At 36.9% G+C, this 22,814-nt stretch overlaps 4 protein-coding genes across 6 annotated transcripts; 2 read left to right on the top strand and 2 right to left on the bottom strand.

Annotated features, from left to right (window-relative positions):
• Positions 1-1,536: 1,536 nt before the first annotated feature.
• Positions 1,537-5,434, bottom strand: LOC103926646 (pentatricopeptide repeat-containing protein At2g16880). Of its 2 annotated transcripts, XM_048565084.1 has the most exons (4): positions 2,922-5,434; positions 2,752-2,857; positions 2,553-2,641; positions 1,537-2,458 (listed from the first exon to the last, which is right to left on the bottom strand). In XM_048565084.1, the coding sequence occupies exon 1, from the start codon at positions 5,323-5,325 to the stop codon at positions 3,007-3,009; it is 2,319 nt and encodes a 772-aa protein (XP_048421041.1). In that variant the 5' UTR covers positions 5,326-5,434; the 3' UTR covers positions 1,537-2,458; positions 2,553-2,641; positions 2,752-2,857; positions 2,922-3,006. The 2 variants fall into 2 exon arrangements, with proteins under 2 accessions (XP_048421041.1, XP_009333737.2); XM_009335462.2 differs by lacking the exon at positions 2,752-2,857 and having other exon boundaries at positions 2,922-5,433.
• Positions 5,435-5,503: 69 nt separating this feature from the next.
• On the top strand, positions 5,504-9,635 carry LOC103926649. The gene is made up of 3 exons (XM_009335464.3): positions 5,504-5,702; positions 8,827-9,166; positions 9,395-9,635. The coding sequence occupies exons 1-3, from the start codon at positions 5,545-5,547 to the stop codon at positions 9,458-9,460; spliced, it is 564 nt and encodes a 187-aa protein (XP_009333739.1). The 5' UTR covers positions 5,504-5,544; the 3' UTR covers positions 9,461-9,635.
• On the bottom strand, positions 9,517-14,933 carry LOC103926648 (protein GET4). 2 transcript variants are annotated; one of them, XM_048565085.1, is made up of 12 exons: positions 14,805-14,933; positions 14,151-14,230; positions 13,757-13,835; positions 13,531-13,612; positions 13,118-13,268; positions 12,360-12,450; positions 11,900-11,983; positions 11,661-11,707; positions 10,622-10,750; positions 10,178-10,262; positions 9,986-10,072; positions 9,517-9,847 (listed from the first exon to the last, which is right to left on the bottom strand). In XM_048565085.1, exons 1-12 carry the CDS (start codon positions 14,850-14,852, stop codon positions 9,830-9,832), a joined length of 981 nt encoding a protein of 326 aa, XP_048421042.1. In that variant the 5' UTR covers positions 14,853-14,933; the 3' UTR covers positions 9,517-9,829. The 2 variants fall into 2 exon arrangements, with proteins under 2 accessions (XP_048421042.1, XP_009333738.2); XM_009335463.3 differs by having other exon boundaries at positions 9,517-9,775.
• A 4,750-nt stretch (positions 14,934-19,683) lies between these two features.
• Positions 19,684-22,172, top strand: LOC103926650. The gene is made up of 3 exons (XM_009335465.2): positions 19,684-19,840; positions 20,673-20,942; positions 21,891-22,172. The coding sequence occupies exons 2-3, from the start codon at positions 20,724-20,726 to the stop codon at positions 22,002-22,004; spliced, it is 333 nt and encodes a 110-aa protein (XP_009333740.2). The 5' UTR covers positions 19,684-19,840; positions 20,673-20,723; the 3' UTR covers positions 22,005-22,172.
• Positions 22,173-22,814: the final 642 nt, after the last annotated feature.

Below are 22,814 nucleotides of genomic sequence, written 5' to 3'. Positions count from 1 at the left end.
CGTAAGTAAATGATAAATCCACCTGGTCTTCAAATTTTCATGGTTTCATACTAGAGAGGGTTCTGGGTTCTGGGTTCTGGCTTTTGGGGTTCATGGGATTCAGAAAATCAAAGAAAAACACTGTTTTGGTCATTTGGTGTACTGCTTTTTGAAAATTTTGATTAAACTGGTACTGCAGGCCCTCTTAATTTCCAAATAGGACAACATGGTACATGAAACTGCAAACAGGAAATGGATACTGATGTCTGATAAGGTTGAAACATTATACATACGCTAATGGTAGAGAAATTCTTCATTAAGCGGTCACTGTTTATACGTGAAGAGGATGAGACATAACGATAATACGTAGGACAAGTTTATCCTCATCATCCTTCATCTGTTTCCCTCAATCCCAAAAAGTAGAATGATTGACCATTTTCACATAACCACAGTTCACTCACTTCATCGACGAGGTGATGTGAAAAACAATCTGACCAAACATTTGACACACCAAAAGTGGCTTTAGATTAATGTTGCATAGGACTTGCAAAGATTCCAAATGTTGTGGCATGTTAACCTAGCAGCAGTTATTTGTGTAGATAAAGTTGCAATTGAATGTTTCAGATTAACTAAAACGTACGCAAAAAGATGATGAATGATAAAACATAAAAAGCTCATGCAAGTTATAGTGAGTACGGTTTTGCTATATCATTATGAGGAATTTAAATAATTGGAGACAAATTCAAACTTTTAAAAGTTTAATAAGCTTTTGCTTTATCATATTGCCAGAGTCAACTGTAAAATTTTATATTTGCTAAAACAGTTGTATGTACATCTCTTTCTAAGGAACCCTACTTTTTTTTTTTTTTACCTGTATTTTAGATTCAAATTAAAGCTTTCACTTAGTGAGTTAGGAATGCAACTTTTGACAAACGTTGATGTGTTTTCTGTAAAATATTTAGGAAAAGAGTAGTGCTACACTTATGATTTATTTGTACCATCTTTCTATTAGAGAGATGATAAAAATAGCTTTTTAGATAGGGAAAATGATTTCTACACATTTTATGACATATTTTTTGAATACAAAATATGACAAATCAAATAAATCTCCAAGAAAAAAACTTCCATTTTATGAACCGATTTTAAAGAAATAAAATAAAATAAAGTTAAAATGGTAGCCATGCGAGACTCAAAATCTTGTGCTAAAGAGTGTAAAGTTCAAGTCCTCTTTGAACTACTTCAAAAGGTTTGCATGTAACTTTTTTACTCTACGCCAGTGATTCCTATTATTTATTAGTGAACTCAAATGACAAGAATAAAGATTGGGCAAGAGACTATGGGCGTGCGAATATCTTTTTTTTTTCTTTTTTTTCTTTTTTTTTTTGTGTGTGCAGTTACAAAGAAAATTGTTTGTGCCAAGTGGTAACACGATGTATGGAGTTTGACACCTGCCTGGTGTTGGAAGGTCGAAAGGAGAAGTGTATCACATCATCCAAACGCTTTATTGAATTTCTTTGTGTAGTACATTAGAGAAATGCAAAAGTAGAGGTTAGGAGATACTACCAAGCATCCTTCATAAGCTTTATTGAATTTCTTTCCTTTCCCATCATCCAAACGCTTAATTTACACGGCTCCTTTTTTTCAGGAAGAAATAAGACAGTTCATCTATGATACAGTGTGCAAAAGCATACAACCCTTTCAGCTTATTCAATTCAGCTATCTTCCTTTCACTATTGACAAGTAACTTTACAGAAAAGCACAAATTGTACCAGATATTGCAGGGATCCTCGTGAAGGCGTGGAGGTGACACTTTTCTGGAGCTCAACCCTAACGAAATGAATCTGAACCGTTGAAATCAGTACCGTCTAATTCATTTCTGACAGGCATATGTGATGAGTAATGTATCTTTCAGCCCTTCATTGACCATGGCTTTCCCTTCTTTCGTAAGAGGAATGGTTTTGGAAGTCTGGAAGTCAGGGAGAATTAGTCTTTGATGATGGTATTAGACTTGAAACGTGCTTTAAACCCCGGAAATCGCCATTGTCAATAATGATGCAAAAATAAACCTTCAAATCTTGTCCAAAAGGCTAACAAAGATGCAAGAGGACACAAATCACTTTTTAAACGTCACGGTCTGTTCCAAGGGAAAACTTCCTCTTGTACGAAACTGTAGGCTGATATGGAACCTCACCACCTTCATTCTTCCCTCTAGCATTCTCAAATTAAGAATACATTGGAAGGAGAACAGAACTATATTCTTACATCGTGCAGATTATTGCTAACCTCATGAACCAGTTCCTCCTCACATCAGCCATAAGAAACGCCTTTCACGAAAACTAGGCCCACTTTCAGCTGCCATTTATTCTCAGTTTTGGTCTCCGAATGGAGAACAAGATTCCATGCCCCGCCTTTAATTGGACCTGACCACACCTCATATTTAATGGCATGGACAAAGAAACATCATTCATTTCATGTGAACCTGTGACATTCAACAAATGTCAAACTTAATTTTATCTTTGATCAGCACTCACTAATAAAAACATCAACAAAACGTAAAATAAATCTTCCTTTACCAATTTGCATTTGCTCCATTTGCATATCCAAAGAGAACATAAAGATTAGCAAAATAATATTGTTGCGATCTCCCTTGGCTTTGTCATTACTACAAAATGTTGAACAGGACTCAGTTCCAAGACAAAAAGTGATGCTCTTTTGTATTTTCACAATAGACAGAAAGTGCAAACTTGTGAATAACATAAGTTTGCTTAGTACCATGAAATTCATTCTTGTGCATCTACAAAGTGAATCATACTGTCAATATATCTATGTTCTTCCCGCTAACTCTTTTGAACTAAGGAAGATTGTATAGGAATTAAACCTGAAACTGGATTCTATGAGAAGATTAGAGAAACATGAAAAGATAAGAAAACAAAAGGTAGTACCTGGTCCAGTTGTTGTCAAATTCAAATGGAACACGCAGGCAAGGCTCGTGCACTCTGACATTGTAAAAAATAGCCTAAGGTCTCATTACAGCTTAACAGCCTTTGATGTGCTTTTTCGCCTCTTAATCAGCCCATTCATCAAATTAATATAAACATCTCGACTTAAGGTCATGCCTTTCTGCATTGATTCTTCCAAAATGTGCATTGCATCCTTGTATTTACCTTGAAAGCAACACTCAATGATTTTCTCTGAATAAGCACCAGTGCTTGAATCAGATTCAACTGATGTTTCGATCACTCCATTTTTCACCTCCTCCAATTTTGAGGGCAAACCAGGTAACTTTCTCATATCAATCATTTTCAAAATAAACTCTTCTGCTTCCTTGATCCTACCAGCATCAGTAAGTGCACCTAAAATGGCAGTGTATGTATACTGGTCCGGTTCAAATTTCTTTTCTTCCATTTCCGAAAAAAGATCAAAAACATCATCAAACCTTCCTTCTTTGCAAAGGCTTGAGATCAATGTGTTGTAAGTAACAGCATCAATGTCTTTCCCTTTCGAAATCCATGTGTTAAAAAGCTTCAGAGCTTTTTCTAACATACCCTCTCTACATAGCCCACAAAGAAGAGTATTACATGTATAGACATCTGGCTTGAATGATTTCTCAACCATTTTGTTGTGGAACTGAAATGCTTTCTCAACATTCCCCTCACGGCAGTAACCATGAATTATCGTGTTGTATGTAGTTCCATCAGGGACTAGACCCCTCTCTAGAAGCTCATTCAACTTGTCGAATGCTTGATCAGTTTTTCCAGACTGGCAGAGCCCTCCAATTATAGTGTTATAGGTGGCAATGCTGGGAACAACCTGCTTCTCCTTCATCTCATCCCAAAGCTCAAAACCCTTGTTGGCCTTTTCGTTCTTAAAGCATCCCGTGATCAAGGTTCCATAGCTTACCTCATCAAGAATATAACCCCGCTTAGTTGAAGTATGAAACAACTCAAATGCTTCATCGAGCTTCTTGTCACTGCAAAGAGTGTGAAGAAGAGTATTGAGAGTAAAGATGTCCATCTTCAAACCTTTCATACCCATCTCATTCATCATTTTAAATGCTTCTGCCATTTTCCCTGCCTTGCAATACTCGTTAATCAAAGTATTATAAGTGACACAATCAGGAGCAAACCCATCTTCCTCCATCTTCCTTAAAGTATCACTGGCTTCATCCAGCTTCCCTTCTTTACAGAACCACTTTACTATTATATTGTGAGTAACTGCATTTGCTTTCACTCCCTTTTCACGCATCTCCTCAATCAACATAAAGGCCTCTGAATCGCTCCTCCACTCAAAATACCCATCAATCAATGTGTTATACGTGACAACATCAGGCATCAACTTCAAATTTTCCATCTCAACCCGAAGTCTCAGAGCCTCCTCAATCCTACCCTCCCTACACAACCCCTTAATCAAGACATTGTACGTCCAAATATCCGGCAGCAAACTGTTCCGTGTCATTGATTCAATCACCTGCATTGCCTCCTTCAACCACCCCATCTTACAATACCCACAAACCAAAATGTTATACGTGTTCCTATTCGGAAACAAACCTCGATTCTTCATGTCCAACAACAAGTCCCGGGCCTCATTCAACTGCCCCTTCTTACACAGCCAGTCCAATATCGTATTATAGCTGACATTATCAGGCACGCATCTGAATTCACTCATCCTACTCAACAACTCTACAGCATCCCTAAACTTATGTTCCAAGCAATACCCATATATCAAAATGTTAAAAGTATTCGTATTCACTTTAACCCCTAACTCAACAGCATGCTTAAACACACCTTTAGACAATGAAATCGAATGCGAGGACCGGTACCTTATCAGACCATTAATCAAAGTATTGCAGGTGAGTAAATTGGGCTGAAGCCGAAGCCGCTTCATTTTATCAAACACTTGGGCTGCAAGGTGGGGTTTCCCGGATTGCACATATGCCCCAATGGAAGTGTCCAGAAGGGCCTTCGAGGGCTTCGGGACGGTGGGGTCCGGGTGTAGAATAAGGCGGTGGAGATCGTTCTGCCGATCGGCGGCGATGAATTGGACGAGGAGGGCTTTGGCATCGGAGAACTTGTGGTGGGTGAAGAGGGAGGGGAGGAGGGCGAGGAGGGTTTGTGGGGATTGGGTTAGGGAGGGCGTGTGGGCCTGGGCCCACCGGAAGAAGAAGAGGAGGGTGGTGGGCTGGGAGGCTAGGGTTTTGGAGGAGATGATGGAGAGGAGGAGGGGTTGGGTCAGATGCGGAATGTGGGGTTTTAGGGTTTCTGGGTTTAGGGTTTTTGTGGAGGTCAAGAGATTGGTTAGGGTTTTGAGGAGTTGGGGTTGGGTTAAAGTTTGAGGTGGAGCTGCCATGGAGGCAACTGTGACTTGCGAGTGTGAGTTGCAGCAGGTTGAAGAAGACCGAGGAATAAAGTCTACTGTGCTTAGATTTGGGGAAGCCCGAAACGGTGCGTTTCATTTAGACCTGAATGAAACGGCATCGTTTCGATCCTTATCCGTATAAAAGGACGGTTAGGGAACAGAAAATATTTATATTTGGATTTTTATTTAGAGAAGAAATAACAAAGAGAGATGGAAATCTCCGGCGAGTCTAAGTGGGTGAAGCTGAAGGCCGTCGAAGCCACTCCGGAGAGCTTTGGAGAGTACGGCCAGGTGGTGGAGGCTTCGCCGGACGGCCACGTGTTTGGTCCTAGCGATGCTCAGTTGGACCTCAGCCATGGAGTTCCAAGGTAATACATTTACAACCAATAAAAAAATCTGAAAATATAACTTTAGCCTATAAAACCTAATTTTCTCCACATAAAATCCTTTTTTACTTGAATAAAACTCATTTACTAGATTTCACATCAGCAAATTATTAATTATGTTTGACTTTACACATTTAAAATTGGGACATTTTGATATAGGCGCCTTGTTTTTTAATTTTTTAGATTAAACATACACTCATTTTGAAAATTTGATCAAACATTTTCCTAAAATTTTGGTTATTAATTTCAGTTTTTCACATAAGTTCAATTTTGTTTAGAATTTTAATTTTTCACGATTTTCCCTGGACATTTCGTTTTTTTTTTCTTTTCGTCTTATCCCTATATTTATGCATTTATTATCCATCTCTATGCATTTTTTTTATTGTTTGTTATAATTTTACCTTTTTTTTTTTTTTGTGAATATAGTAGAATATTTTAAAAAAAAATTGTCATATTTTATTATTTAGAAGACCCAACACATAATAAAGATTTGTTTGATTATATAGCTACGTCTAGTTACCTATAATATGAACACATTTAGTTTTATAGTGGATTTGATTTTTTGTATTTCTTGGTACATTTGAAATGTAAATGTACCAAAAGGGTATCTGATAGAGACATTTGGTTTTGTGGTGCATTTGTGATTTTTTGTTCATTTGGTCTTTTGGTACCTTTGGAATCTAAACGTAACAAAATGATTACTTGACAATAGGCACATTTAGTTTTATGGTATATTTGGTTTCTTTGTACATTTGAAATTTAAACGTACCAAAAGGGTTACATAACAATGGGTACATTTGATTTTCTGGTACATTTGGTTTCTCGATACATTTGAAATCTAAACGTACCAAAAGTCTATACTTTTATTCTCAAATGTATCATAAGTTTTAAGTATATTTTATATATATCTATATGTGAAAAAATATGTATTGAAGACTTTTTATTGAGACATTTTTAATAGAAAGAGATTTTTTTTTTCCTTTTAAATACTGATAATACGGTAATGAGGAATTAGTTAATTAATTTTTTATTTTTTTTTATTAAAAAAATGTCATTTAATGCGTAGAAGGGATTGACGAAATTAAATTCCTATATTATAGGTAATTAGTTGCTAATCTATCTTATGCCTCTATATAAATGCATTGAAATTAATGACATGGAAATTAAATAAATTGAAAATTATTGAGGCAGCAATTGGTCAAAGCACCTTAATTAAATCTTTAAAAGGGATGAATATTTAATCTAACAACTACATAAAAGATGTATGACATTCTAATTTTCCCTTTTAAAATTTTGTGAATGCCTAAAATACCCATATTTGAATGTTTGATGTACACAATTAATGTCATGTGAATTATAAGGGAGAATTAATAATTTTACTAAAAAAACATTTGTTATAAATTCATTGCCTAATATATAATAACAATACAAATGTAATATATTGACATGCTTAATTAAGTCACTAAAATTATATTTTACATATTAATGTAGGTAAATTATTTCACACACATATAAAAAAAATGACTAATATATGTAAAACTTCATGCAAAATAATTTACCCAAAAAAAAAAAAATATTTGATTCAAATAGGGCACCTACTATTAAAATTTTAAATTGTTAGATTGCTCAAAATAATTTACCCTATGTACGTAAAATACATGAAAAATCATTTACCTACATAATAAACAAACTCAATATATGCAAAATAATTTACCTACATAATAAAGCAATATTATTTTATTTAATACTAATTTACCTACAAAATATTATTAATTTACCTACAAAATATATTATTTGCTAATCATAAATTTACAACTAGGTAAACTAATTACATATAATAATTTTTTAACATATATGTTAGTACTGCACATATATATATATTTGAACGTATAGCAGTACTATATACATATAGGTAAATTATATGTATATTGAACTTTTAGTAGTATGATATACTTTTGAATGTATTTGTGTGTGTGTGTGTGTGTATTTATATATGTTAGGGATAATAGTATGTGCAATAATTATTTGTTCATTAAAATTAAGGTAAGTAATAATATTTATTGATTTGATTTGAATATTGTGGCACAAGTTGTAAATATTTTGTAATAATAGGTCAATTACTTTTCTATTTGGCAATTTTTTTCAAATTTGGATTTTATTTTTATGTTTAGAATTAGGTGGATTTTTATTTAGGAAATAAGAGTTGCAAGGGTCTATATCTAAAAAAACCCTAAGAAAATACAATTAGCAAAGCAATATAGGCACCCAGGTTTTTTTTTTTTTTTTTTTTTTTTTTAACGAAAGATAGTATCTGCTAAGGCTGATTCAGTATGGAAAGGGATCCCAAATCCCAAATTGACTATTTTTGGGACGGGACTTTATCTACCCCAAACCGAAATTTCGGAAATCACAATATGTTTTCGATATTTCGGAACGGATCGGGACCAACAATCTACAATTCTAAAGAGTAAGAGTAACCAATCAATTTGTAAACCTTCATTTTCCCCAATCATGTTCCATTGATATGCTGTACTGTTAGGATCAATGCTCCAGCTCCTTAGCTCAACCTGCAAGTAGCTAGTAACAATGGTAGAGGGTATGGAGGAAGAAGATAGAGAGAGAACTGAATATTTTTGTAATATTGTTTTTTTAATCAAAATACCGTTACAAGGACTCTCAGACTATTGGTGCTTATATTCCCTTTCACAAACAACCATTGCCAGCTGGCCACTCACTAAATAAACTAATTAACTAAGTAAAACAACTTAAGTTCACTAATAATGCTTAACGGCTATATAATTGTGATCAAGTAAATCACAATCCTAACATGTACGCTCTGCAAAAGCAGAACTCCAGCAGTAGCATAGGAAAAGTGGAAAACTAAAACAGTCCAGCAAAGTCAAAAGACCTAGGAAAAGTGACAATGTGATCTTCACATTCAGAAATTTCGTAGTTATTTTGAGCAATTGCAAGATATCTGATTGATTATATTGTTCAATACACGATATTGATTTACGGTCTAGCAAAATAACACGACGTATAATTTCGAGAAGCAAAACAAAATTACTTTTTGGTGTCACATTTCAACTTTGGTTCATGTTTACAGGTTCTACATAATGAATCTTCAAGATAGGCCGCTCAAGTTCTCAACGATCACACACCATGCTAGCGTGACGCAGTGCCTGGGTTCAATCAGCGGCCACGTTTGGTATCTCGGAGTGGCCAAGCCTTCCATTGTTGAAAGCAAGGACCGTGAAGGCAACAATGTGGTGCAGTCTCATTGTGCCTCCGGCCATTTCTACGTGCCGCCGGCTGTGGCGGACGTTCGGGTTTTCAAGATTACGGGTCCCAAGTTCCTGAAGCTTAATATCGGGACGTGGCATGCGGGGCCTTTGTTCAGGGCGGGGACTATGGACTTCTACAATCTGGAGCTGAGCGATACCAATGTGAGCTTCGGCCTTTCCTCTACTCTTTCAATTATGCTTTTGCGGGTTCGGTTGAGAAACTTGCGTGAAACTGGGGATATGTCTCCATGTTCCTAACGCCCGTGACCTGGTCACCTGATGGGCGCTATAGGAACATGGGGAGATATCTCGGTGACAGCTGAGACTTTCCTGTTGGTTTGGGCAAAACTGGAAATGGAACCTCAATCAGACGGCCATTTTTTGTTGCAGGAGGTTGATCACACGACACATAACTTTCTGAAGGAGAATGGAGTGAAATTCTTGATCGACGAGTGACTGTAATTTTTCTGTTTGTGATTTCCACTTCTGAACTTGTTTCAGAGAAGCGTATCTTAAATAAACGGATTTCAGTACTCAAATTTCAGAATCCGGAAGAATTACAATTTGGAATATTCAGAATCTGTATCTTGCTTGGTGAAAGATAATATAAATCTTACAACATTAAGAAACACTTCATGAAAATTGTTTCTAGAGAATCAAAAATATAAATACACTCCAACACTCCAACCGGCACAAGAAATTAGCATCAGTGCTCCGCTGAAGGAAGCAAGAACGCTAAGTTCCTTTGCGTCACTATTCACCCCCCATCATCTGCATAACAAGGATTGAGATTGCAATAAGAATGCCGCTCGATTATTTCAAGACTCATTTTTGGAACAGTTTCTGTCACAGCAATATCGTTATTATTTGTGAATTACTCGCCATTCTAGTTTTCGAAGTTTTCATAACAAATTATAGTTAATCATTCACAAGAGTTCAACTCCATTGCAACCTACAGTATTGTGGACAATGCACAATTACCTTGAAAATCTCGCCAAACATTCCCATCCCTTGCAGCGGATTTCTGCGCCGTACTCCATAAAACTTCTCCGCGATTTCATCCAGCAACTAAACCATAAATTTAATGTTAGCACAAAACACACCGCACACCTTAGGGAGAGAGACATTTTGACACAGATTTGTAAAAGGTGGTCGCGCAGAAAAACTGCATACCTCATGAAATGTTGGTTCTCTGTCCAAGCTTGATTTGTATTTCTCTCTCAACATATTAAAAAGCGGAAGAGCATCTCTCAGCAACCTGCATTGAGAATAACATTCAGCAATGTGTAAACCTTGTACCATACACATCAATAATTGAGGCTCCTTATTTCATAATCTAATTAAATCTTTATGATCTCTTGGGACTTTGGCTATTGATATTTTGAGGCATGAAGATCAGGGGCATACATAAATTGCATATTTCCAGTATGGTTACCAAATCAATATTTGATTGCCCAAGTCACCAAAAATCGCACAAGCAACAGTACATATCATTTTCTTTTATCATACTCTAAATTCCGTTAAGACTGATGGACATTGTTACGGATCCTTCTCTAGAGATGGGATATATGATTGTTACGGTTCATGAATAAAAAGAAAGAATTGAAAGCAACATACGTTTGCAAAAGAAAATTGATGAACTGGATCAAATTGGATTTGGGAAAGTCGAGCTGCTTAGACTCCACTTGCTTCTTTATCTCATCCACGAGAATATTGGCATCTCTCAGATTACCAACTGCCAAATACCTACACCAGAAAGACACAAAATCAGCTCTATAGGAAAACAGAATTAGCTCGATTAGCCTACTGCTCAATCTCAGAATGAAGGCAAATGAAAAGTACATAAACATGACAAAACGGTAGTTGAATGTGTATATTCGTCGAGGATCTCCCAATTTTGAGTGCACACTTTGAAAGCAAGTTCAAATGAACTCATAGTGCCACCCAACAAATCAAAAGGCTTTTTAGTCAAAATGGTCCCTGAGATTTGCATAACACGTAACTTTGGTCCCTGAGATTTAAAATCAATAGAAGTGGTCCCTGAGATTGTCCACCATCCATTATTTTGGTCATTCCGTTAAAAAACTCCGTTAAGTTGAAGGTATAACACATAACTTTGGTCCCTGAGATTTGCATAACACATAACTTTGGTCCCTGAAATTGTCCACCATCCATCATTTTGGTCATTCCGTTAAAAAGCTCAGGGACCACTTAGCGGAGTTTTTTAATGGAAGGACCAAAATAATGGATGGTGGACAATCTCAAGGACCACTTCTATTGATTTTAAATCTCAAGGACCAAAGTTATGTGTAATGAAAATCTTAGGGACCATTTTGGCTAAAAAGCCCAAATCAAAATTTTAAATTGCACTATGTTCATAAAATCCACAATGTATTTTAGACTACCCTTGAAAATTAGAAGGGAAGTTCCCACATTACATCATAACTAAGTTATTGTTCTCAGTTTTTACGGAAACTTCAATTAGGCCATGGATTTATTGCACTCATTGTGAACCTCAGAATTGAAGCTATATTAAAATTCTGTAAGCGAATTCAGGATTCAGGATCCAGATTAGTTGTTCAACTATCATCAATGATATCAACCAGAACCGAAGAGTGAATTGCCTACACAAGTACATAGTGGAGAAAAGGCTTACATTAAAATCGCTCGTGCAATGGCCAAATCATCTTCCCCCGGATAACACTGCATGGTCAAGAAGTATGAACCCCATAAAAACTTTCTATCAAAAAGCTAACTATAATTCTGTAACATACCTTTTTCTGCATTTGTGAAAATTAATCTCTTTTTTTTTCTTTTTTTTTTTTTTTTTTTTTTTGTCGAAGATGATTTTCTAGTGCTAAAAGAGGAGATACTAACTATAATTTTGTAGCTCACCTTGCCCATAAAATTTACTAAAGTCGAAGCAAACTCTTTGGGGTTGTTTCCTAGAACAAAATGATGCGACACTCTAACCATGTCCTGCAAGGCAACCAAACAGATAATGGTGTTCACTCTGCACTTACAGCAAGAATAGTTTGAACAGTATGGAACTACCAAAAAAAAAAAAAAAACAATTCCAACATGTCTTCCAAAACATTTTCAAGCGCAAAAAGTGCTTCAGAATAAAACATTGGAAAGATGACGCAATCACCAAAATGACAGTAAACAAATTTGTATAAATAATGATCTGTTGGTCCAATATTCCATCTGAACTTGCTAGCAATTAATAAGCAGGCATTTGCAAAAAAGTGGACTATGGGGACAATCTTTGAAATGTATGCACTCGAGAGCCAAATACTAAAGGATTATGGACAGCCGCAAGCACAGCAAAGAACACAATCAAGATGCTACTTACCACCTCAGGAGATTCAAAATATATGTAGTTCGCTAACATGACATGTATTTCTGGAGCTCCACCCTTGGGTGCACCAAACTCCTTAGACCACCTGAAAAGAGAGAACCAGCAACGCATTTTCAGTGCTCGATGACACTATAGGATCTGATATAAAGTAAGGTGCATATGTAATACATATTGTGTGCATGCTCGTCGTGTACACACATGTTTAGTATAATTAGGACAGTAACTAGGAAATAAAGGATCAAAATTGATATTTTCCTTAATATGGATAAAGTTGGGAAAAAAAAAAAAGAAGTTCAATATGAAGTGCAAATGTGGGTTATAATTGGTTTTTCAATAATTAATTACGGCAATTTTGTCCTAAACACCTATAAAAAATGCTAGTAAATGTTGAAAAAAGCGGGGAGGGGACCGGTTAGCTTTTGTTAAAAGGGTATGAGTAACGACATTCTCTTCTTTCCCAACATTTATCATTTATTACCAAATTTCTTCTCTTCCTTGCACTTATCCAACATGGGAAGGTAAATGATTTCCCATTCTCAAGCCCCTTTTTCCCACCAACTAAACACATAGTTAGAGTTAATTGTAGATAAAACGCAAGGATTAGACAAAAGAAAAAACCAGATGAATATCAAATAGCATTGAATATTCAGATAAAGAGGAATCAAATATCTTAACTCACACATAAAAGACCAAACCATAACCATGAAATCTCTCTCCAAATCAGGAAAAGGAAAATCTTGAACAAAACTCACTTAAGAGCAGATTTTAGGAACGATGAGCAGCCCTCAACACATGTTTTTGCTTCCCCAAGTGTTTCAGAAAGTTGTTGCATGTCATCTAAATCCCCTAACTGCTGTGGCACAGGTATCCGAGGAAATGCTTTATAAATTTTCCTGACACGACCTGACAAAAAAATAAATTTTGTCATGATCACGAAAAAAATAGAAGCATTATAGTACTAGAAAGACCAAAACACTGAAAATGGCTGGGAAAACATGTGAATCATATCCAAAAATTCTATTTATCATAACATTGATACTCTGATACGAATAAAACCTGCTAGAAGAACCAACCACGAGAAGTTCAAAATTACTACAGAAGGTAGGAACAAGCCAACAGTGAACCAATAGAGAATTTAATTCAATAGCATATGATAACAACTGACCTAGTGTTTCATCGTCATAAGGGAATCTTCCTTTGACAAGTGTTTCCACAAACAAAGCAGCCAACTCAGCACCACAAGTAACCTGAATTTGTTTTCCATATATACAGTGTCAGTAATAAGGATTTGACTATGAAATGTCATGATATATTTTCTGCACGTTTGTATCTTGACTATGTCCAAATCATGCAAATTTGTATCTCAAAACGCAGAGCCATGAAAGTATGACCTGCCCATGTTTCAGTTGGTTGCATGCGCCGGACTGAAGGATATCCACAGCCTCAGAAAACCTCTGAGCAGATACATATCTGCAATAAAGAATCCGTATTTGATCAACGTGCATGCCTTTAAGAAAGACAAATGAAGAAAATGGGTTCCTGGGTTCCTCAACAGCCATGCTCACTGTTAAATAAAATGAGGCTTTCTCCAATGCGGGAAAAATCTTGCAAGATGTGAACCCAGCCAATCAAGCAGGCACTCGCATCCCACAAGATTTATCCCACATTGGAGAATTTCTGTTGGTACAATTCCCAATATTTTCCTGAATGATCATATTCTTGAGCCTCGAAACTAAATAACAGAAACTATCTACGCAGAAATTATAAAGAGCATGTGACTCGTACCTTGCACTAATAGATTTGTACATTTGTTGAGCTCCATAGTAATTACCTTCCTCTACAACTTTCTCTAATTTCTCAATATTCTGCATTTAAAGTAGAAAAACAAAAATGCAATTGGAAACCATCCTTCCTGAAACCAACTGGCTGATAGAATGAAACCGAAAACTGTTCTTCATCAAAACTAAGCATCGAGTATCAAAGTAAGCAAGCATTGAAAACGAGATTTATTACATTACCATAATCTCAACAACCAAATTCAGGCTGCAATTGTTACTTTGGAATGTAGGAAATCTAAAGCAAAAACCTTTTGTGGAAGAAATTATAAGTTTTTAGATCAAAAGTCAAAAGCCAAAAGCAATAAGCAGCGTTATGGACTAGAATCAGCAAATACGATTAACATTGTGCATATCACATTCCAAATCAAACAAACACAAAACAGAGAGCTGATCATATTTATATATATCACAATTCTTCAAAAAGTAGAGAAAATTACGAATCAGAATCTCAAATCGGAGAACTTCCATTAATTTCAGCGCAGAAAACAAAACCCGTCATATGAATTCTCCAATCGAAACGTTTCCGAATTGCGGAAACACAAAGATTACAGAAAACTTGAGGAAACCAAGAGATTGGAAAGCAGGATTTGAGGTGGCGTACCTCTTGGGCGGGAGGCAGTGCGCCTCTTTTGGGTCTCTCCCGCGACATGATGATGGGTCTCAGTTTCTTTGAGCGTCGAGTTCAAAGTGAGCAAAGGTTGTACTCTCTAACTCAATCACACAACAAAAAAAAAAAAAAAAAAGGGGCAAAACACTGTTTACTACCTCATTTCGTGGTTTTCAATATTTTTTTTATTTCAGAGTCACCTCAAGTCTTAATTTTGAAACAGTTTCATACATCCGTTAAGTTTTTCGTTAGAATTTCTATTGATTGATGACGTGACGTCTACGTGAACAATAATTGAGCGTCACGTGTCAATATGACTCCGCTTCAATATTAAAATTTAAAAAAAAAAAAAACCGACCCTCCCTCTTCCCCGATCCCTCCCTCTTCTCTTTCCGCTTAGCTGCTCAGATCACTCCATCTACGAATCATAAAGCGAGACGACCTTCATCTTCTTCTTCTTGGTTTCCCACAATGCATTCACACGAGCATCCACCATCTGTTTCTGCGACTCCATTATCATCTGATTTTTCTTCATCTCCACCTTCATTCTCATCTTCTCCATCTCCCCCACCATTTCCATCTTCCTCTTCTCCATCTTCACAAATACTTCTCCCAAAAACTTTATTGAACACGCCATTGCTTCAATCGGATCATCCGCCCCTTTCCCGGCTGAACACCCACCCAATTAAGAAGAAGAAGAGGAGAGAGAGAAAAAAAATCCACGTCACCTCTGAAGAGAAGAAAGAAAGAAAGAAAAAAATCCACGTAAACCCTTAATGACGCGTGGCGCCCAGTCATTATCCACATGGGCGCCATGTTATCACTTAATGGGGGACTTAACAATTTGACTAACGAATATATGAGATTGTTCCAAAATTTACACTTTAGGTATGACTCTGGGATGAAAAAAACTTGATGTACTAAATGTTGAAAACCACGAAACTTCAGGATAGTAAACAGAGTTTAACCCAAAAAAGAAACTCAAAAACACAGAACAAATCCGGGTTTGGTAGATACACTTAATTACATATACACCCGTTAAAACTCACCTCTAGTCCTACCTTATAAAATAATTTGAGTAAATCTCAGTATACTACCTTCAAGTTTTGTGGTTTTCAACATTTGGTAAATGAAGTTATTTTCGTTCCAGAGTCATATCTAAAGTGCTAATTTTAGGACAATTTCATACATTTGTTAGTCTGACTGTTAAGTCTCCTATTAATTGATGATGTGACACCCATGTAGATAATGACTGGGCGCCACGTGTTGTTAAGGGTCCACGTGGAAATTAAAAACCAAAAAAAATAAATAAAACCCCCTCTTCTTCCACCCGACCCTCCATCTACTCCAATCTTCATAACCCCCAGCGCACCGCCACTCTTCCCCAACACCTTCTCCTTCTCCTCCACTCTCTTCACCTCCCCTCCCATCAGAAAAACACACAACTTTACCCCCAAAAGCTAGCTCTCAACTTTCCTCCACTTTCTCTCTCTTTTCTTCTCTACCCAAACCCAAACCCCAAAATCACTCTTTCTTCGAATCCCTTCGCAAACCAAAACAAACCCTAATTCCAAAATCCCCAAATCTTGGTGATGACGATGAAGTTCCAATTGATTCAATCCCTACCTCAAAACCTTCCTCGGTTTTCTCATCGCTTCCTCTGCCGAAATCTCGAAATCCAATTCAACCCATCACCAATCTCTCGACATCAATGCGAACGACAATGGAGCTGAGAACTCCTCCGAGGGAGGAATGAGCGGGGGAAATTCTGAGTTTGGTATATGATTGAATTCTGGGTTACTGTGAAATTTTTAATTTTCTGGTATTAATTTCTCGTAATTTGTTTTGTTAAATTCTAGGTTTGGTATATGATTGAATTTGGGTTTTGAGACAATGAAAAATGGTGATTCGTTTCTTGAATTTTTTATTTTTTTTATTTTTTGGTGCACTAGTGGTTATGGAGATTGGAGGAGATAGAGGGTTAGGTGGAAGAAGAAGGGGTTTTTTTTTTTTTTTTTTTTTGGGTTTTTTTGTTGTTTTTAATTTCCACGTGGACCCCTTAATGACACATGGCGCCCAATCATTGTACACATGGGTGCCACATTATCAGTTAACAGAGGACTTAACAGTTAGACTAAATGATGTATGAGATTGTCCCAAAATTAACACTTTAGGTATGACTTTAGGACAAAAAAAACTTCATGTACCAAATGTTAAAAACCACGAAATTTGAGAGAAGTAAACTGAGATTTACCCAAATTATTTTGACACCTCATGAAACAGGAGAATAGTTTGAATTCATCGTTACTTGGCATTCCAGTCTAATAATTAAATATTATATTAAAATTTACATATAAAAATATATTATTATTAAAATTATAATAAATTTGTATTATGAAAATTGTTATTTTTGACACACCCCGATCGAGATCAGGGCATGCTGGCCGTCACGTGGAAGTGACGTAACCATGTGCACAGTGCGGAAGCTAATAAAATAATAATAATAGTACGAATAAATAAAAACCGGCTTTACACAAAGTAATAACAAACATATGCAAGCGTAAGTGTGAACACAAAGTTCAGAGCACGAAAACCTAATGCAGTCCGGGAGAAAATGACATTACAAAAGTAGACCCGAAGGTGGTCCTACACTGGTAGTAGGCTATCAGATATGCCGGGGAAATCCTCAGGGAAGCCACCAAACGTGCTAGCCAACTAAAACTTGGAGGGGCGCAAAACAAAAGCGTGAGTGGGCAAAAACAAAGCTTTTCAAAAACCATTTCATAAACAAGTTCTAACCCCTCGCCGTAAAACTTGTATACTTCCCAGAAAATAGAATATATATATATATATATATATAATTCATGCTCAGAAATATGCTATGCCAAAACCTCGAAGTAAAATGCAAGTGCTCAGGTAATATCACATCAAGGTCATATAATATGTCAGCCGGAGTCACCTAACGTGACCTGTACGGCTGAATCTAGAGCTCAAATCTCCATCTCACTAACTAGACCTGCACACGAGTCGGAACCACCTAAAGTGGTCTGTACGACAAGCCTGGGTGTAATATAAGTACATTCAAATGTTACGATCACGTGAAGGCTGGGCGAATAATCGCGGGTCACCTACGAGTCGGAACCACCTAAAGTGGTCTGTACGATAGGACTGTGCACCTAACTTGGATCCAAGATGAGCGTGTGGTGCGGGAGGTGAACATCACATGAAGGACTGTGCCCGACTCTGGGCGGGAGCACTAACACCGGAGGTGCAGGTTATGAGCTCTCTATATACATCTCAAAACACTACTAAACATAAACATAATCATACTCACCTGGCACTTACCTGTGCGTCCGCAGCACCAAACGTACATATATATATATATATATATATATATATATATATATATATATATATGCAACGAACAATGCATAAACAAACGACAATATAATGCATGGCATATAAACGAATAAACGTTTCAAATCAATTTTTGGGAAAAGTATAAGTATATAGGTATATACGGAAAACCAAAACCCCACTCACTGGTATGTAGAAGGGTCGTAACCCCCTTGCCTCGAGTGACCACGCTCGTCCTCGGGATAGGTATCACCTATATGCGAAACAACTATAAAAACGTTAATTTTAAAGCACATAACCAACCTTAAGAAATAACTTCTCATACAATGCTCAAATGGGGTGTACGAATACACCAACGTGATCTATTCAACCTCAGGAACATCCCCATATTTTTAGAAAAAATTCTCATCGTCGCACGCGCCGGCCACGCGCAGGCACGTGCCTGGCACGCTGACGGCGTCAGTTAACGCCGTCAGGAATATTCCGTTAACTTTAACGGATTCCGTTAACGCTGTTAGGAATATTCCGTCCAAACTGACGGAATATTCCGTCGTCTTCTCCGGCGAGGCTCCGGCGCCGGAAAATCGGGAAAATTTTCAAATCTTCATATCTTCTTCGTTTTTCAACCAAATTTCATAAAATTGGTACCAAATTGAAGCTTACAACGAGAGGAACAAGTTCATACCACTTTCAAGTGCTAAAATCCACGAAATCTCGCCGGGAAAACACCACCAACTCCGGCCAACCTCGAAACTCGTGATCCCGACGTCCAAAACCTTCAAACGAACCACCCCGAGCCTCCTAAGGACCTCACCAAGCTTCCTACAAGCTTGAAATTCCCAAAAACATAAGAATTTACGTGTGCATGAACAGTGACAAAAATCGGGTATCCCGAGTTCGACGTGAAAACGAAGGTATCCTTACCTGAAATGGGTATGGTTGAACTTCTACGGACCTCACGAGCATGGATATGTACTTTGTTTCTTCGATTTGTGAAGATTTGGGTGGTTTCTAGGTATGTTCGTACAAATGGAGGGGAAAATGGGAAAGAGAGGGCTCGGGACAGGGGGTGCAGGGCAGGGAATAGTGAGGGAAATGTGGGAGAGTATGTGTGTGGTCCACAACCAACCACACCAAGCTCAAAACAACCACACAACGTAAAAATCACACTAGGGGCAAAATCGTCCTTTCACACGTACATTTAAAAAAATTTCGGAACGGGCTGTCACAATTTTTATCAGATTAAATTAAAATTAAAATCGAGTAAAAAATTAAAATTAAATTGTTAATTCAAAATTTCATACATTTATTACAACGGTCTAGTGTTATTCATCTTCTTCACTTATACGTGAGAGGTCTCGAGTTCTATTATGAGGCTTTGACTCACTCCCCACATCTTAATGTAGATATTATTTTATTTTAAAAAAAAAAACATCAAAACTTTGTTTATATATAAGAAAACTAAAATTATAATATAAAATCTTTTGTAAAAAGACTTTCAAAGACCTAAAAAGTTAATTCCAATCGCGTCCCCACCCCAACCCAAACCAAAAAAATAAACGTTCGTCCTACCCCTCAGAAGTGCCGAAGTAGCTAGCTTTGACCCTGTCCCGCAACCAGAGTCCTCTATTCCTCTCCAGTCTTCAACTCCTTGCTGGGTTTTGCTCCAAAAGGTTAGTGGGTTTCCGGGTTTTCATTTCTGAGCTTTTTATTATGTTTTTAATCTACCGCTATTTACATGTGGAGATGGGTGTGACAATGGTGTTGCAGACCATCTGTTTGTGAATATTCCTGAAAGAAATTTTGATTTAAATTGGTGAAGTTTATGATAGATAGCAATAGCAAATTGGTTTTTCACCTTTTGCTTAATTTGGATTGCCCAGTAGCCTACATTAGTCGTAGGCGCGTAGGATGGAGAGAAAAGCTTACTTACACCTGGGATGTCACTGCGGCTGCATCTCACGTCAATCATGCGATGTCATGTATTTTCTTTTGCATATGGCATTGCCTGATTGAATCGGGAAACCGCCACCGTGGAATTCCAGGTTCGAGGAGGTTCTTTCTCCTATGTGGGATTACGTTTAGCCCTTTGACAGTGGTGGCACTTTGTTTTGCTGCTATGTCAGCAGTTGAGCGGTAGGATTTTGCAAGTCTGCTCTGTAATTGTGCAGCCATACGGTTGGTAGTGTCTTATACCTCTTGCCCCATTTTTCTTTATCCACTCCAAACCTTGTTATATATAACCATTTCATGAAATTACAGCTTCATGACTATGCTACTTCCGTGGGTTTTTTCTTCGTTTCCTTATGCAGATCTTCAAGCAATATTCTTGCTGAATTTTACTTTCTTTTCATTAGCCTTGTTCAAACTTTTACTGTCTTAGTGTATTTTCATTGTGAATAAGAAGTTTCGTGTGTTTTTCATGATATTTGAAAGATTTGCTTCTGGTGTGCATTAAACGTTCAACCCTTTTCGTGAAAAGAAAACATCCGGTTCCTGATGCAGGGTGGAGCGGAGATATAGAAAGAAAGTATAAGCTTGAGACGAAGGTTGAAAATGAGCAGCGGGGCTTTGCAAGTTGCTAAGGTGTACCGCCAGCTTCTCAAAGCCGTGAAGAAACACGTTGCGAAAGAAGAGAATAAGAGGCATTTTATAAAGTACGCAACTGAAGAATTTAGGAACAACTGCAAACTGTCAGACCCATCTTCTATTCAGCATAAGATTAAGCTTGCTGAGAACTACACTTTACTTCTTAACAGTGTGCATCATCACAAGGTACTTCTGTACTTCAAGGCTCTAATCAAAGTTTCCTTTCATTACCCTTTGCCAATTTTAAGGCTTTTGGATGTTTCATTATACTAGTTTGCTTTCATGATTGCTCTATTGAATATATGCATTGCATTTGTAGGATAAACGGATACTGAAATGGTTTTGTTTTTAGATGTATCAAGTTCTAGTTTTGCCATTAGACTCATTACTAGTTCAATGTCTGCAGTTAAGAGTCATTACTCGTGCCCACACACAACTGACCCTATCTTTGCGCGTGCGGTGTGACTGACTCTTGGATGATCCTATCATACAACTGACCATTTTGTATGAATGAATATTCATAAAATAATCAAATAGAACCCCTCGAAAACGTTCATGTAAATATTCATAAACTAATCTAAACAGTCTCCATGTGGAGTGTTCTTGAATTGAGCTCTTGAAATGTTTTCCTATTAAACTTATAGTTGGGTGTAATTTCTAATTTACTCGATTTTTTTTTTTTTTTTTCTACATTTGGTGATGGAAAATTAGTATTCTCAGGAATCTCCTCCAGGCTGAGTGATGAGTATGCAGCATTTTCATCTCTGTGCCTACTAGCATCTAATACTTACTACTTTCTATTGCACTAACTTTGTTATCTAAGAAACTATGGGCTTCTTTGGAAGTGGTTTTAGAATGTCTAAAGGCGTTTTTAGAAAAAATATTTTTGGGTTCCAAAAGCACTTGAAGTGCATCCTACAAGAAGCACCGGTTATGTGCTTCTTGTAGAAAGCACTTCAAGTGTTTTTTCCAGAATTCACTTGAATTTTAACTATGGATTGCTTCAAAAATATTTTCACCAAATGCGCTTTCACCCATTTTAAAAGCACTTTTAAACGAGTCTTATAGAGCTTGATCGTAACGTTCTCACTTTATCTTCATCAAACCCTCTAATTTTGTATAAATGCTGTGCAGGAATTGCTGTTCTCTTACAACATTGCTGTGGATAGATCAGATGAGATGAAGAGAGTGCTCGGAAAATCGGCTGCAAGTGTGGGTCTTCAACTTCCTGAGGTGTATCAACCTTGACATTTGCTTGGGTCCATATGCTCCATCCTATATCCTCAGGAATTTTGGTGTTCTATTCATAAATAATTAAAATGTTATTTGTTTGCTGCCAACCTATCGAACCAAACAATTTGTTTGAGAGGTTATTTGTTCTAACAAAAATAAGTTCTGCTGCAGCAGTTGAATCAATCCTTTTTACTTTTGGCCTAAGGAAAAGAAAATATTTCAAATGTTGGGAGTTAATGATTCCACTAAGGGTTTGATAGGTTCGTTTGAAAATGCTTTTACAATAGCTGAAAGCATGTTTTGTGAATATGTTTTTAGAATCAAAATGCAAATGAATATTCGAAAAGCACTTTTAGAACTAAAAATGTTTTCAGTCATTTTAAAGCACATTTGAACTAGCTATGCAGCCAGCAACCAGTGTATGCTACAATTCTATGCCAAATCTCCCTAGTGAGTGTGAAGGCAGAAATGTTACTCCGCCTAAAATATTGCACAAAGTTTATCCAGGCTATACTTCCACTAAGATCAAACATGCATGGATAATTTGGAAGAACGATCCTCTCCGGATTCACTTTGGATCCCTATATTCTAGCCGTTTATCATATATCGTGCGATTAAATTTCGTCAAATACTATTTGAGTTTAATTTTAAATAAAAAAAGTCAAATGATTTCTGATCGCACAATACACGATAAATGGCTAAGATGTGAGAATCCTTAATATTTTCACAAAATGAATCCGGATAGAATCTAATTCCGGATAATTCATCAATGCTTGAACTCGACACGTGGTGATTTCTGTGTATCCCACGTGGCACCAATATTTC

Source organism: the organism of the source record quoted next, unplaced genomic scaffold (genome assembly GCF_019419815.1).
Source record: "Pyrus x bretschneideri cultivar Hongxiangsu unplaced genomic scaffold, Pyrus_bretschneideri_v1 Contig4, whole genome shotgun sequence".
Lineage (NCBI taxonomy): Eukaryota > Viridiplantae > Streptophyta > Magnoliopsida > Rosales > Rosaceae > Pyrus > Pyrus x bretschneideri.
Note: the sequence above shows the minus strand (reverse complement) of the source record. Positions and strands in the feature narration are given on the sequence as shown.